This window comes from Polyodon spathula, chromosome 1 (genome assembly GCF_017654505.1).
Source record: "Polyodon spathula isolate WHYD16114869_AA chromosome 1, ASM1765450v1, whole genome shotgun sequence".
Classification (NCBI taxonomy): domain Eukaryota; kingdom Metazoa; phylum Chordata; class Actinopteri; order Acipenseriformes; family Polyodontidae; genus Polyodon; species Polyodon spathula.
Window position 1 is genome coordinate 81,311,286 of NC_054534.1, and position 16,684 is coordinate 81,327,969.

At 37.9% G+C, this 16,684-nt stretch overlaps 1 protein-coding gene across 2 annotated transcripts in view; it reads right to left on the reverse strand.

Annotated features, from left to right (window-relative positions):
* Positions 1-1,929: 1,929 nt before the first annotated feature.
* LOC121323101 (endophilin-A1-like) overlaps positions 1,930-16,684 on the reverse strand; it is an 80,603-nt gene continuing 65,848 nt past the window's right edge. Inside the window, exons 3-9 of one of the 2 annotated variants that reach the window (XM_041263895.1) lie at positions 15,336-15,408; positions 12,956-13,099; positions 9,520-9,653; positions 8,768-8,926; positions 6,149-6,252; positions 5,664-5,788; positions 1,930-3,735 (exon numbers count right to left, since the gene is read on the reverse strand). In XM_041263895.1, the coding sequence (XP_041119829.1) occupies positions 3,539-3,735; positions 5,664-5,788; positions 6,149-6,252; positions 8,768-8,926; positions 9,520-9,653; positions 12,956-13,099; positions 15,336-15,408 (936 nt within the window). In that variant the 3' untranslated portion in view covers positions 1,930-3,538. Of the gene's footprint in view, positions 3,736-5,663; positions 5,789-6,148; positions 6,256-8,767; positions 8,927-9,519; positions 9,654-12,955; positions 13,100-15,335; positions 15,409-16,684 lie in introns of both variants that reach the window. The other variant, XM_041263885.1, reaches the window with a different exon arrangement.

The window sequence follows — 16,684 nt, forward strand, 5'->3', positions numbered from 1 at the left end:
GATGAAAGTTTACAAACCACACATTTTTATGTCTAAAACCCCAAATTGTCCATTTATTACAGTTGGAATTTTTTTTAAAAAGGATTTGATGTATATTTATAAATAACTGTGTCTAGCGCTCATCATTGAGAGTGTATTTCTCACATTCTGTTTGCTTTCTCATGCCCGAAGCGAGAAGGTCTGTCATACAAAGAATGCAAGAGAAAGTACATCTCATCTCAACTTGATTAGAGGTAGCCACCATACACTTAAAAACATTTAAGTCATTAAATCTAAATGAAAAACAGAAAAGTTACTTAAAAACAAAAGATATGTTTTTACAAGGAGTTAGTCTTCCCTGTCTTAGGTTTAGGTTTGTTTAAAGAAAAATTGTGTTAGTAAGTGCTCCAAGGGAGCTAGGATTTTGTTTTTTGTTTTCTTGATTTTGTTCCAGTGTAAATATTTGTAAATAAGACAAGTGTACAAATTGCACTAAAATATACTGACTCTGAGAGTTTCTTGGCGAACCCACACAAAAGCGATGATAGAGCCTCAGACCATCCTGACAAGAGGGGCTTCATAAGTCATAACTGTTACAGAAACACATTAAAAATACCATGTGGGAACCATTATAATACCATGGGAACCATTACCATTGGCCTGATGCAGTGTTGATATGGTACCATGGAACTGCAATGAATTATCAAAGCATACTGGTACAATATCATTGGCATGCAATATTATGAATATGCTACCACTGTGAGATACCATTCTACCAGCTTATATGTTTGTAGCTGCCCTTGTAGTCATTACCCACTAATGCAGAACCATTGCAGTGCCATTGAAAATACATTAGTAATGGATGTTTCCAAATAGTTTTTACATGATGTTAACACAACATTATTCAGCCAATACCACTATACATTCACACAATTAGTGCAACACCAATAATTTTAGTGAAACTACTATGGAGACACCTATGGGAGGATGACCAGTTATATTATAATCTTAACTTCTTATTCCATAGCATTTCATATTTCCACGGCACTTCATATGTATGTAATCAACATGTCTGCTGTTGTAATCATATAATATAGGAACATGCAGGGGAAAGCTATGTGTGATTACAACCATGCTCCCCCATCGCCCCCTGGTGTTTACATGTGTACATTACTGAAAAATACTTACCAGAACAAGAATAATGTATTCTGGTACCTGCAGCCATTAACTTACACAGACAAAATGATCACAGAATCTGCATGACGTTTGTTTCCAACTTTTAATTGAACAATTTTGGCATAAAAATGGGAGGATTATTTCTACAGCTTTGAGAAATGCAATAACAGAGAACGGGCCTATTTTGCATTACCATACTGACCTATTTGAGTGTCACAGGTACCAAGTGTGTATATTTTTCATGAACACCTTGCTGGAATGTAAGGGGATTGTGATTGTGGGTAGATGGTGACTGCAGGTAGTGGCTTATGTAGGTGATAGCCCCAAAGAAAAAATCAGGGTATGCTTCACAGTAACACAGTTTATTATCAATGTTATAGATGCAGTGGCACACACTAAAGTATTGCAGCAAACAGTTAATTCAAGTTTATTGAACACTTTAAGCATTCAAGATGTGGTTGTGTAGTTTTATGTGAGACAAACTACTCATTTTTGAAAATGTTTTAGTTAAACCATACGAGTTACATTATGAACCATCCAAATAATTAGAACCTTCATTTTACAAAGGCTTGACACATTTGGAACTGCAGATGGCTTTAATATTGAAGTTGACTTTACAGGACGGATTACTTTGGCCTCAATTGTGAGGTGGCCTTAAAGAGAGATTTTACCTTATAGTATTGTAGATGGGTAGTTATGGTCAATACTATATTATGTGTTTTCTATTATGATTTATCCTTCCTGTATTAAATAAAGCCACACACTGAACCACGGTTGTGTCTTAGTGTTTATTTAAATAAGCAACATTGTAGATCCTTTTCCACATCAAGCATTATGTTTTCTTGTAATCCGGCACAGGACAAAAAAAAGGTAGAGAACATTTGTGCAGCACATCATTTTTTTCCCCCTTATAGTTTCTGTACAGTTTATATATATATATATATATAATTATATATATATATATATATATATATATATATATATATATATAGATTAGGTTTAATACCAAGCAAAGGACATTTACCACTAACACAGACTAAGATAAGCTAGATGCATTATTGTACAGACAAGATAAAAACTAATACACAAACACATGAGAAAATAAAAGCATTCACAAAATAACAGGTCACAGACTTTCAATCAAGTGTTTCTGATCACAAAAATAGCTGTACAGTCCTCACTGAGGGCAGAAATACTCACAAGAAATGTCCAGAAAAGGGAAGAACAAAGAAAAAACTACAGATGAATGTGATGTCAAGTACACAATATACACTCCCTAAATGTTACACCAAGAGAACAACACTGCATGGTCCAATAATATGTCAGAATTGTGCTTCCCTGTTATTAAAAGTATAACTTGTATTGTACTGACTAAAGTAAGGTCCCCTCCGAAATGAAGCAACAACGTTTCTATGTATTGATCGTTTTGAGACAGACTTCAAAATCTCTTCCCTAGAAACAATGAAAACAACACACACACACAAACACCAGTTAAAACAGTTTAAAACTAACCCTCAACTTTCCACAAACCAAATAATCCTGGTTTTCCATGGGTCCCTTCTCCCCCTTGTGTCGCTGACAATGCACTATTCTAATAATAACGACTATGTACAAACTGAAATGTAAATGTGAAACACTAAATATGACTTCTGGTTTTGAGTGGACCAGACATTGGCATTCACATTGCCTTTAAGGGAAATACAATAGGAAAATTGCAGTAGCCACTAGGGATCATATGTGCTTTGTACACCTTAAAGGTAAATGGTAATTTTAGACATAATATCTTAATTTGGTTGCCCAGTCCTACTTCTAATGGCCAATAAGTAACTAAACAACTGCAGTTTCAAAGCCTTGGTTTAAAAAGATAATAACTTAGATGGCGTACTGCTTGGCAATCGACAATGCCTTCTCAAATTGAGAACTTGATGTAACTGCAATGGTTAATCTTACTGCTTGCGCACTATTCCCCACATTGGAGCATTACTCCTTTTATTAAATGGTTTACACGGTTAGATGGGCTATCAAGCCATGTTACCTGACTTGATGGCTTATTGCAGCTAAACAACCAGACCCTTTCTCTGTTTAAAGTAGTAACGCAATGTTTTGTAAGATCTGAGCAACCAGTTATGGAGGCAGGGAATATAAATGTTGTCACCTCCCTACTAGAAGATATAATCCAAGCCAATAATATTACATACTTATTATAACACATGTATATTGAAAGGTTTTACACTGATGGTAATTGTTATGATAAAATTACATAGCCACCTTTTTTTTTGCACATGTCACGCACACATGTGTTTGTGTTGTCATCACTGATAAATGTTGTCAAAGCTGTAGCATGAATGCAGCAGGGTAGATACTCAAGAAGCCTCTTTACTGCTTAGTGGGGTAGGGGGACCAAGATATCCACATAGTTGATGGGGAAGAATCCCGACTGGCCATGCAGCATCCCCTCATACCAGTTGTCATCAATCTGATTAGTCAGGGTAATTATGTCGCCTTCCTTAAAGCCCAGCTCGCCCTCATTCTCTGGGTCAAAGTCGTACAGAGACCGGCAGCAAGGTTGGTCCATCGGGGCTAGAGAGAGAGTAATAACATGCAACAGTGAGGCACACAGGGCACGCATTTAGGACACAATGAACCAAATGAAGAACACCATGGGCCTTGTTATGAAGCAACAGCAAAGTCACATCTTCAGTGAGGAAGAGAACTGAAGAACCAAGCCAATTGGCCATTTATATGTGGATGTCAATATGCTACTTTAAGATCATCAGGAGCCTAACTTGGAGGGTGAAACAGGAAAAAACAGCCTCTGCTGTTTTCACAACACTGCAGAAGCCAATGAAACACTCCCTGAGGAATCCCTAGTGAAGACAACACAAGGAAACTTCGGACTGTATGATTCACCCTGCACACCACACAGTGGCTTTACCAGGTGTCCCCAAAAAACAGTTTTTGACAGTAGTGTAATGACTTTTTCCTTCATCTATGTTGCTTATTGCTAGTTTTGAAAAATACAAATAAAATGTTGTACTTGTAGTTGCTTCAAAATGGTACCCAAGCTGGGCTACATCAACAAAACTAAAAATCCTCACCCTCCCAACAAATTTCATTTTCACACAGATATGACCATTTTTAATACACATTATTTGCTCAAAATGGCCCAAATGAACCTTTCTTGATTGATATATTGGACACACTTCAAAATAAAGCTACATAATCTGCTCTGTAGCTAAACTGTACTTATTTTTATTTATTTTTTTATTTTTTTACATTATTTAATTTATCCAAAAACCTGAATCAAATTTTTTAAATTCCAAAGCTACGTTCTATCATATTTCTAGTTTTGCAATGAGTATCACTGCAGTTTCGTGCTGCTTCACTTTCTGGGCTAACAACTGGTGTCATATAACCAGTAACGTAAAGGGTAGTCAGTGTCACCTACAATAGAACAAGAAAAATATTATAATAGTACTACCTCAGAACTGTATAACAATAACTGTATAATCATATTAAAATATGCACCTAAAATTAATCCAAGGACAACAGCCACATTTTCCATATCCTCCCTTAATCCAGATTGCCTTGCTATGAAGGCAGCGTGACAGGTCCAGGGTATTTTGCAACCACATCAGTTATTATTGCTTGAGAATCACATGTAACCTGAAAGTTTATACTGTAAAAGCTATTTATTTATAAAAGCAAAGCTGTTTCCAGCAGGTGCAATACAGTCAATAGCCCTGGGTGAAAGGTGCTTTACAGTGCCTGGTGACATTTAAATTTTATTATAATTTATAATATAAAACAAACAAAAACAAAATGTATTTATTGCCACTTTTATTTAATAGACTTTTAATAAATACTTTTTTTTGTTTATTTTATATTTTAAGGTGCTGTATTTTAAAGCCCAGAAACATTTAAACAGGAAGTTTCACATATGAACAGCTAATTGAATCTATACCGGTGAGAGGCATGCGTAAAATAACAGGCACAAACTGAAGTCGTAAATCAGGAAAAAATTATAATTCATCAAGGGTAAGCGCAAAACTTCAATATTATAATGAGATTTGTACATTTGCAAACAAAAGTAGTTTGAAACAAACAGTCATACCTAAACTACCGCAGCAGTAATGAAACTAAGTTATGGGAGTGAAAATGACTTTAATACATCGTGGGTAGGTCACAAAGTCTACTGTGACTACAAAGTCACAAAAACCAACGAAAAGAAAAATCAATGGCACAGAGCCCACAGTATTTAAGAAAAGATGCAAACCTACTGTAACCTCATTTGGGATGCACACACATTTTTTTTCTTACAGGTTAATAATACAACAGCAAAAACCTTGCATAGCTCCAAAAGTGCATTTCTTAACTTAACTTTTCTTAAACACTTAGTCAGTTAAGTCGTTATATAACTTCATTGCAGACATGATACAGCTATCAGTTAAATGACTTTTTCTTGAAAGACTACCCACAGGAGTTGTAAAAAAGAGGCAGTTTATTACCTGGTGACTTGGCAGTTCCACTGTTAGCTATTGCTCCATTCTGGTCCTCGCTTGGTGTGAACTCCATGACCAAACGAGGCTTGGGGACGTACTCTTTCTTTGGCTTAGCAGAGGCCTCTTTAATTCTAAAAAACAAAGAGCCATCAAGTTGGTTTGAGGTTTTAAAATGTATAACCCTAGATATGTATTTAAAAAAAAAAAAGAAACATATTTGACATAAGTGCTATACAGTTACATAATTCTGTCTGTGTTTACTTAATACTTATACTTTCAAACGTGATTAGCACCAATTAACACTGCCATGCTGTACTAGCTTGATTCATTTCTGTGTGGAAACAACTGAACTAGCTCTGTAAAGCCTTTGCATAGCGGATGGTAGGTAACAATAAACATATATAATGCCTGAAGTTGTTAACATTTATTCTGGTATCTATGGATATTTAATAAACAGAGACTACAGTATGGGTTGTTCCTGATGAACTGACCTCTCCTCTATCTTGCAGGACAGCTGTTGAAGGATCTCCGTGGCCTGCCTGTGGTAGTCCACCTGCGCCTGCACCAAGGCCGCCAGCTGGCTGACCTGTTCGATCTGCTATGACAACCCGGGAAATGCGATCGTTAAGTATAATGGTACATTTTTACCTCCCCTTTTAAAAACAGCTTTCTGTTTCTTGTCATTTTAAGTTGCAAGGCTATAGCTAATGCTTAGCAAACATCCCAGAAATGCCCTCTGATTGAGCTACTTTACTAATGTATGCGATTGCTTCAGTGCCTTCCCACCTTTGCAGTCCAAGCCACATTATTTATTTAGTTGTTTTTAATCTTTCACTCTCTAGGACCTTGCTTACAAGGGCAGAAAATACACACATTCCAGTCACACCTTTCATACGATACATACAGAATATCATAAAGAGTGCTGTAGCAGCCTATGCGTGGTTTTGACTTTGAGTTTACCTGATATTTTTATAAGAAGTAATCTATTGAGCAATTATTCAATAATCCCAACGAGACAGCAATCCCTCAATAATCCCTCCCCCGAATACCAGCCTAAGATTCTAATTCAATATCGGGATCATGACTGCTTGTATGGGTATGGTGAGAGTGGTGATCATGGCTGCTTGTATGGGTAGGGTGAGAGTGGTGATCATGACTGCTTGTATGGGTGTGGTGTGAGTGGTGATCATGACTGCTTGTATGGGTATGGTGAGAGTGGTGATCATGGCTGCTTGTATGGGTATGGTGAGAGTGGTGATCATGGCTGCTTGTATGGGTGTGGTGTGAGTGGTGATCATGACTGCTTGTATGGGTAGGGTGAGAGTGGTGATCATGACTGCTTGTATGGGTGTGGTGAGAGTGGTGATCATGACTGCTTGTATGGGTATGGTGAGAGTGGTCATCATGACTGCTTGTATGGGTATGGTGAGAGTGGTCATCATGGCTGCTTGTATGGGTAGGGTGAGAGTGGTGATCATGACTGCTTGTATGGGTGTGGTGAGAGTGGTGATCATGACTGCTTGTATGGGTATGGTGAGAGTGGTGATCATGGCTGCTTGTATGGGTGTGGTGTGAGTGGTGATCATGACTGCTTGTATGGGTAGGGTGAGAGTGGTGATCATGACTGCTTGTATGGGTATGGTGAGAGTGGTGATCATGACTGCTTGTATGGGTATGGTGAGAGTGGTGATCATGACTTTATTTGGCTTTTGTGAGACTACAGACCATGAGTTCTCCGAAAACACAAACAGTTGATCAAAAGTTTGCAGGTTTTGCGAAATAAATCTTCAAATGTAAAGCCCACTGGACAAATAAGTGGCCCTTCATTGTCCCAGTAGCAGGCATTTTTTTTTTTAAATATACCCTGTGTCGCCGGGAGCTGTCCTGTGGCCATCAAGGGAAAAAAGATGCTACTCGTCATCTGGAAAGCGAAACACACTGCAAACAGTACAGCAGTGTCGTTGCAGAAACTAATTCCTTTTATACCAGTCTACAAGTCATTATGTGACACCTGCGTTGAATATTCTCTATAAAGACACTAAATCATTCATTCAAAACGAACAAGGCAGCGTGTCATGTCATGGCAAGAAACGGACTGCTTTACGTCCATGAACAGCATGCACATCTAAATATTGCAAAAACAACCATTTCTTTAGTAATTCTGTAGTGTTTCTAGTGTTTTGTGTTTTACTGAGAGCATACTAAAAGAAAAACAGGTACAGTCCCCCTGAAATATCAATCAAGGACAAGGACTCATCAAGTCAAAGTTGTCTTCCACAGGGCAGTAATAGCACAAACATTGACAAGCTTGAATGCTTCAGGTCAGCCCTATGGAGAGAACCCTTTTGGGGATGAGGGAGCAGTTTAGTTACCATGACAACCCAATTCTTGGCCTCCTCTTTTTGAGAGAACCTAAGAAGTTAGCAGTGACTAACTGAGTGATGCTTTTGTTTTGAAGACTACTGTTCATTTTTAAAAAAAAATAGAAAATATATTAATGAGTGCGTATGTGGCAGTGCGATTGCCCTGCACAGTAGTAAATTAGTGTTGGTGTGGTTTATATGTGGGAATGGGTTTATTTTGTGTCGTTTTGGGACTTGATTAGTTTGATTGTATTATTGTTTACAGACGGGCGCTCAATTGAGACTTGCTGCCTGCTATGCTTGGTTGAGGGGAAGGGCAGCAAGTGATTGGCTGTGCTGGTCCTCAATCAGCAGATGGGCGGGTCTCGACCGAGTGTCCGTCAGTTTAAAAACATCCGCGGGAGATAGCTCGGGGCTGCTGCAAGGCTTGCCATTTTCACGGCACCTTTTGATTTATAGTTTGTGGTATTGTGTTTTATTTTGCACTTTTTGTACAGTTTGCTGTATTAGTCCTCTATGCGTTACCATCGCTGGTAACGTCACATGACCACCTTTATTTTACTTTTGTTTTCTGTTTGTTTGTTAATAAAACCTGCGCGCCTGTGCCGGCATTTTCAACATCAACACCACGTCTGTCTCTCTGTATGCTTGAACAGCGGCTACCCACACGCGTGACCCGAGGAAGACCCTGTTACAGCACACCATAAAATTATCAACTTGTGCAGCTAGAATAAACAGGGTTCTTACATCACTTTCTATCAAATTAAACATGCTTTGCTCGGCGATCTCTTTCGACTCATCAAACTTTTCCAAGGCTTGCTTGATCTCGTCCTCTTGAAGCTTGCCTTGCCTCTTCTTCTTGTAGTCAAAGTCTAAACGTCGACCCTCTAACTTCTTCAAGTGGTGCTAAAAAACAACAACAAATCAATGTCAGTTTTAAATCCAGTACATAACACATTATACTTTCCCCCATTTACTAGTAATAAAAACATAGTTTGTAACAAATGTATAGAGACATTTCACCCTCTTTAGATGTGTTTGTATGTGTTCCATCTGATTTTACCAGCCTGTACCAAGCTGCCACTATTCGGGATTTTCAATTTAGTTTGATTTACTGGAAGTAAGTTAAACCGGGCATGTCTCACTCAGGTATGCTTACATTTACACAGTTTTGTAAAATAACGCCACAAATTGCTCCTGTACACATGATTGAATTTGACCTAGAATCATAGAATACAGCTGTGTACTGAGTTTGAAGCCATCTCTTTTGGATAAAGGCATCTCCCAATAACTACTAATAATAATAATAATAATAATAATAATAATAATAATAATAATAATAATAATAATAAAGCATTAGCTCATTATCATCCACTTCACCACAATATAGTAAGTCAGTCATCTTAAGTCAAAAGAGTGCTTTTACATTTTCCCAGAGGAGTTTAAGAAGAACCTGAAAACATTTTAAAAACAAATCAAAGAAATGAGCTTTTAATTACCTGTATCTCCTTTAAGTCTTTGTCGTGAAGGATCTGCAAGGGGTCAATGAAGTTCTGCTTCACTTCCATATCCAGAGCATCTTTCACTTCAGCAAGTTCTCTCATGGCATCACCAACATCGATGAGAGCTATGCCTGGACAACAGAGTCAAAGGTAAGCTTTCCATAGCTCTAGCTCAGATTGGTAACCTGTTCTTACAGCGTTGTTGTGCCTGTTAAAATACTGTACACCCGGACCAAACTGCACCCCAAAAACAGACTTACAGTAAACAGAGATATGTGGCAGTCTGAATCTGGGGGGTGCAAATGGTTAGGATACAGTTGAAATTACTAAGGGGGTCTCCTGTCTGTGCACAATCCTCAAAACAACCAAACACATTTGCTGCTTCTGAGAGATCCAGGCATCAATGGAAAGGGGTGCTGAGGTCAGTATTGACCTAGCAAAGCTGTGAGGTTAGTCAGTCTTTCAGTCTACTAATAGTATATAAATAAAATGACTGATAACTGGCATTCCTTTAACATAAGTGGAACCATCTACTGTACCTTTAGAAAGAAAGCAAGGCTTAGAGATTTCAATTTATTGAGGAACTTTCTGTGTTTATCCATAACTAAACACACACTATAGTAAGATATAAAACACACTGACAGAAATTCTAAAATACTAAAAGAAAAAAGTTTAATTATTTGGCTAGATGTCTTCATCTGAATGTGTATTTCTTCCAAATTAACAGCTATCTCAAAAAATACCACAAGGTGGTGAGGTTGCTTAGAGAAGCAGATATATTATTCAGTAAGAAACCTGGCTTAATATTTTACTCAGTCTAACATAGTTGCTTCAGGGCAAGATACAAAGCTGACAATAACATCTCAGTAAATGTTGTTTGTCGAACCTGCAACAAAGCATGCAGACATGTTTTGTGACATCAACCAAAACAAGCAGGTAGCTAAACATTATTTGCCAAGCAGTGTATCAGTTTACAAAACAGACCACACCAAAATCCTGACCACTCTCCCCCTCAAGCCATAACAAAAACATTACACTCCTGATGTGCCTCCTTCCTGGCCCGTTTTCATAAATATTGTGCAGGCCTTTAGACAATGTAATGGCCACAAATCTAACAAACAAATGGATAACCCTTTAGAACACTCCCTGTGTAAGTCTAACATGACATAACATTCTTTTGTTTAAACCTAGATTATATTTGATAGCAACTCGATACTGCTATTTCAATGACTTTCAACTGGGAACACAGCACGGATGAAGTTTCACTTGTTAACCTGAATTCCTTGTTAATAACACTAACAGGCTTGACTAGAAGCTGTGAGAAAAGTAATTAAAAAATATCCTTATATTGCTTCTAAAATATACTGCTTGCATATGTAGTGACTTAAAACCATAGAATTTGAGGAATGGCAAAACACTAAAGGTAGGAACCAATTATTTATATATGCACATACCCCTTTATTTTTGCTATTTTCTTCTACTTTGCTGGACTTTATATTAAAATCACTGTTTGACTCGTGGAAGCAAGTGTAGGGAGTCTTGGCTTCTCTGCTTGTCTTGACTGTCATCTGGCTGAAGCATTCTGTCAGGCATTGGGCTATATTCTCAAAACTGTTTACTCAGAATTGTCAATTGAAAATAAAATTCAGAAAGGAAAAAACACACCCAATAAAGTAACCAAATAATATTTGAATATTCCTGCTACCATACTACTTCAAACCAACAGTGGTATTCCCCTTGTAAGCCCAGCTGGGCATTATGTTATTAGAGGACTCTTCACACATTCTCTGATGTAAATAGCACAGTACATTTGTAATGATGTTGTACAATAGCAATGTTTTAAAGACTCTAGCTCAAACATTGATATAAAAGTGTTAGGAGAGCAATGGTCCGGGTGCATCACACTTTTGGAATGCTGGAAACATTGTGCTTCAACTGGTTTCCAAGGTTACCCCTCCAGCTAATCACAGCTCCATATGCTCTCTGGGAAGCAGGTCTGTCCTGTGCTAGACCCAGAGGAGTGAATGCAAGATGTTGCACTTGCAAATATAAGGCAGCTTTTTCACTTTGTGTAAATTTACTAACATTCATTCATGTCATGTAATTCTGCTATGATTCTAGTGTGCTCTACTGAGCATGCTCTAAAAAGAGAAACATGTACCTGTGAAATATTCTTCCAGTAAGAGGACTCATCAAGTCAAAGCTGCGCTCCACAGGGTAGTTAGAGCACAAACATTGGCAATGTATTAGTAAAGAAATACAAACTATCTTCTAAAGTTGTCAAATGAATCGCTTCACTATTTAACAAGGCTTTGGCTCTGTAATGTCTGCTCTGAAATGTAACATTTTTTTTAATAGATAAAAAGACGGTACAGACATACAGAGTCTAACTGTAGTCAATACAGAGTCTACCTGTGGTCAATACAGAGTATACCTGTGGTCAATTATCTTTGTTTAACACTTCCATGGAACCAGGGGAATCAGACACTTCCAGAAGAACTGGACCAAAACTCAGCTGAAAGATGAAACCCCAATCTTCCATTTACTAGACATATCTTAAAGAGTAAGTAGCAGGGTTCCAAAAAATATAGGGTTATATGTCCCCATGTGTTGCTACAACTGTTTAAATAACATACTTGTAATTTTTCTTTTCATTGTTAAAATCCTGACAACTTTTTACACTTAGAACTTTAAAGTCTGGTTCAAAGCTCTTTTGCACTGTGGTTTGAGATCTGTCCTTTAAATCAAAATCACTATATATAACAAGTGCTCTGGCTTTTGTGGCTTCTGTTCTGTATCACATCATAGATCATGTTGTGTTACCTGTTTGACAATGTGGGCTATCATTGCACTAGAGCAGACATTTTGAAATTAGCTTTGAAAAATAAGTGTCAAAAGTTGTCAGGATGTTAACAATGAAAAGAAAAAATACAGGTATGTTATTTAAACAGTTGTGGCAACACATGGGGATGTGTAATGCTATATATTTTTCAGAACCCATCTACTTACTCTTTAAATATACTTAATTTAGATTTAAATATACAATAAAAGAGGACAGGTAACCATTTCTAAATTATGTTTTTATTGGGAAGAATACAAAAAACTGTCATATTTCATAATCTTATGAGTATTTTTTAAATAACAGTGTGTATATATATATATATATATATATATATCTATATATATATATATATATATATATATATATATAAAGTGTTTACATACCTTAAAAATTTTTTTAAATTTTTTCTTTAAATTTAATTAAAAAATAATAATAATGAACATTTTTTTTTTTTTTATCCTGACAATCTATATATGTGAAGACTCTTGTGCTTTTAAGAATCTTAAATATACTGTAGTTGCCACACACAGGATATCATGATGGTATGAGGAGTAGCGGACATAGAGGAATTATCTTTACATTTTCACTTACCGAAACTTGACTCCTCCCCAAGTTCTCTTCCGAATTTCTGCATAGATTCTCCCAACAAGGCCTCGGCCTGAGGATAGCCAGGACCTTTCTCCTGACCTCGGATCTTGGACATGGTATTGATCATGCTCAGTTTGGCTCTAGATGCTAGAAGAAAAACAATATTTTAAATATGGACTGTACTTCAGTGGGAAATTCAAATTTACGTGAATCCTTGGGCCAGTGAATCACATATACCAACCAATTTCAGATTTCTTTTTATTTATTTATTTATTTATTTTTTAAACAAGAGATACACCTTTTGGAGATGCACAACTAGCACTAGTAAATGCAATTATTAAGGATTAGCACCAAATGAATGGAGGGGAAACTAACCCATTGTTGAAAGCTGAAAGCCCCATTGTGGGAGATAACATTTGGAGGAGAATAAAGGTTTAGGCTTTAGACAGTATTTACTGTGAGGAAGGGAGATCGGAAAGAATATTAGGGTTGCACAAGCTTCAGGGCTTACCTATGGGCTTCAGTGCAGAGCGCAACACTAATATACTTCCTCACCTCATTTCCTCATAATCAGGCTTCAAAAGTGTTTTCAGAAGCCTTTTTTGTGAAATAGGGTTTTGTAGGTCTCAATATAAGCAGGATCAACAATAAAGAGCATAAAAAATAGGAGATTAGTTGTATTAAATTACACAGAACTACATTATAGTTTGACAACTGATATTGCAGACATTATCTGCAGGATGTGCCTAAAATTTCAGGTGTTATTACTTTTGCAATGTATGTAAAAAGTCTAAAATAATTATTTGTGGAATATTCCTACTCTGTTCTGAAACATCCTGGCTGTTTACAAAACTGGACTGGATGTCTATTTCATGTGCAAGAGAGCGCCTTTTATAACAGGAATCTATCTTTGTTAAGTTATGCATGAGATTCATGAATAATGCATGAAATAGTCTCAGAAGAACATGGGTTATTTATGATTAGAAAGCTGTGCCTTCTTCATATTCAGTCTGTTTACCCTTTTTTCTACGAACTGACAGTTTGTGTAATTTAATGTGAGGTGTAATATAGTAACTGATCACTTGCTGTCCTCACTGTCCTTCTTGAAAACAAGCTGGTTGTGACAACGCAATGGTGAGTTCATATGGGGTACTGTCACCACCGCTTAGAACAGGCGTGTTTGAGTTAGCGTGGTTCACACGCAGTAAGCGATGGGTGGTATAAACTCCCACACAATAACCTGACATTCAAAATGTTTCGCAATCACCAGTACAGTAATCAAAACAAACACTCGTATGCTGTTAAAAATCTTTATTAAGACACTCATTACACCAATAAAAAAGATGTATTAAAACTATGAATGTAAAAAAAAGTACAGTAATCTGTCACGTATTTGACCAGAGAAAGGGCAGATATGTAAAAAGGCAAATAAATGAATCCTATTTTAAATACCATTACACACAGCTGTAACAATTACTGTACTACATTATTATTGTTTTGAGATTCAGCTTTTAATAGGGAGATTGTATAGAAAGATACAGGGTATTAATGCTGTGAAGGGTAGCCGCCTGCCGTGTTGATGAGTGTATTTGCTGCTGAGTGACAGGCAGGAGATCAAGACGGAGGTTGAAGTTGATACACCCCACAGGCGAACAGGACTTATTTACATATTGTAGCACTGAGCTGCGGGAGGGGGGGGCAGGATATAATGAGACAGACAGTTGCAGTTCAAAGCAGTAGGAAACCGCTGTATTTTGTATACTTTTTTTAGCTTTTAGTGAAAAATGACATTCCTCTCCTCTCACTCACAAACTCAACCTCTCTTAACTCTCTCAATTCTCCCTCCACCAGATCACGATTCTCTCTCTCAAACTGTCATCTCCACACACACCCATCCCTCCCCCTTCCTCACTGATTGGTCCAACACTCCCTATCTCTGACTGCACGTGTCAGATCTGCTCCCACCACCCTCAGTGACGCACTCGCACACATGCAGTCTATCAGCTCTATTCTGATACTTTTAGTAATTGTGCTAAAGAATGTGCTTTGCAAGTTTCATCTCAATTGGACAAGCAGTTCCCTAAATATAAGCTCAACTCTAAAAGCTCATACAAAAGACATTCAGACAGATACAGTACAAGCAGCTTCAATATACTGTACCCTGAAACTCTGATAGACTTCATAACTTGTGCTAAATAAGTTCCTAAGCACATTTTACAAAAATAGAACAATCGGTTCTCGGTACAGTAAACCTATATACCGCAGGATACGCATATTCAGCAGGAGCTAAGAAGATTACAGAAAAGAAGACAAAATTACCCTTTTTGCATTCATCAGTGTAGTAATGTGATGTGTGATATGTGCAATATGAAGATTCCGTTACCTGGGTTGGGCTGAAGATATTCAGTTGTCTTGGTCATAATTTCAAGCACAGCTCTGCTTGTAATGTCCACTTTCTAAACACAAACACAGAAAACAGCATGTTATAATGGTAACAAAACACATTAATCTGTGATAACAACTAGACAAGGGCAGTTTACAGAATTATACAGGGATCCAAACATCCTCTACGACTGGGCTAAAGGAACAGCTGCACTACAAGAGAATCATATGCTGCTCTTTTGGAGAACTCTGACTGCAGAACAAAGTCTATTAATCCATGTCCCTGTCCAATAAAGCAGAGGTTCCCAAACTGTGTGGCAGCTCTCTGACACTCCAATGTACAGACTTTTACTTTAGAGCGAATCAGACATGCATTCATGCCAAAGTGTATTCTCTTCTTGTCGTAAATATGAGTTTGTAATCTGTGAACACAACACAAAATACACATTTATGAGTTTTTTTTCAGTTTTGTCTAAACATATGTGTGGCAGGGTGGGAGCGCATATAAAGCAATTTAATTTTTTTTTTGTGTGTAAATATTGTAAATAGTATTGTGTTTATTGATTGTGGGATTCATTGTATAAATGTTTAATGGAGAACCTGATGCTCTGTGTGGAACGAGCCTGCCTGCTGTGTTTGGTTCCAGGGAGAAGCAACGTGTGACTGCCAGCAGGTGGGTGTGTTCCAGCAGAGCGTCATGTATAAAAGGATGCTTCAGATTAGATTCAGGGCTGCTGAAAAGCCATAGGATCCAGAGATCCAGGCCATATTTTTTTTTTTTTTAATTTTTTTTGTCATTTTCTCCCCAATTTGGAAAGCCCAATTATTTTTTTATTTCAACCCGGCTCACCGTTGCCACCCCCACGCTGACTCGTGAGAGACGAAGATGGACACAAGTGTCCTCCGAAACGTGTGCCATCAGCCACCCGCTTCTTTTCACTCTGCAGGCCTGCCATGCAGCTACAGCGTTGGAGGACCACACAGCTCTAGGCAACTTACAGGCAGGCCTGCAGGCACCCGGTCAGTCTACAGGGGTCGCTGGTACATGGTGAGCCGAGGACACCCTGGCCGACCTAAGCCCTCCCCACCCAGGCGGCACTCAGCCAATTTTGAAACCTCTCCCTGGGAACTCCCATCCACGGTCGGCAGCAGAATAGCCTGGACTCGAACCAGCGATCTCCAGGCTATAGGGCGCATCCTGCACTCCACGTAGAGTATCTTAGTCCATTTTTTTAACATGTCTATGGCTCTTTGGCTGTGACCCAGGGCATTGGTGTTGTATTGCTGCCCATACTGCCTGCTTTCTGGAAGCAGGAGTTTTGGAAGAGGCTGGACAAAACAAGGTAGTAT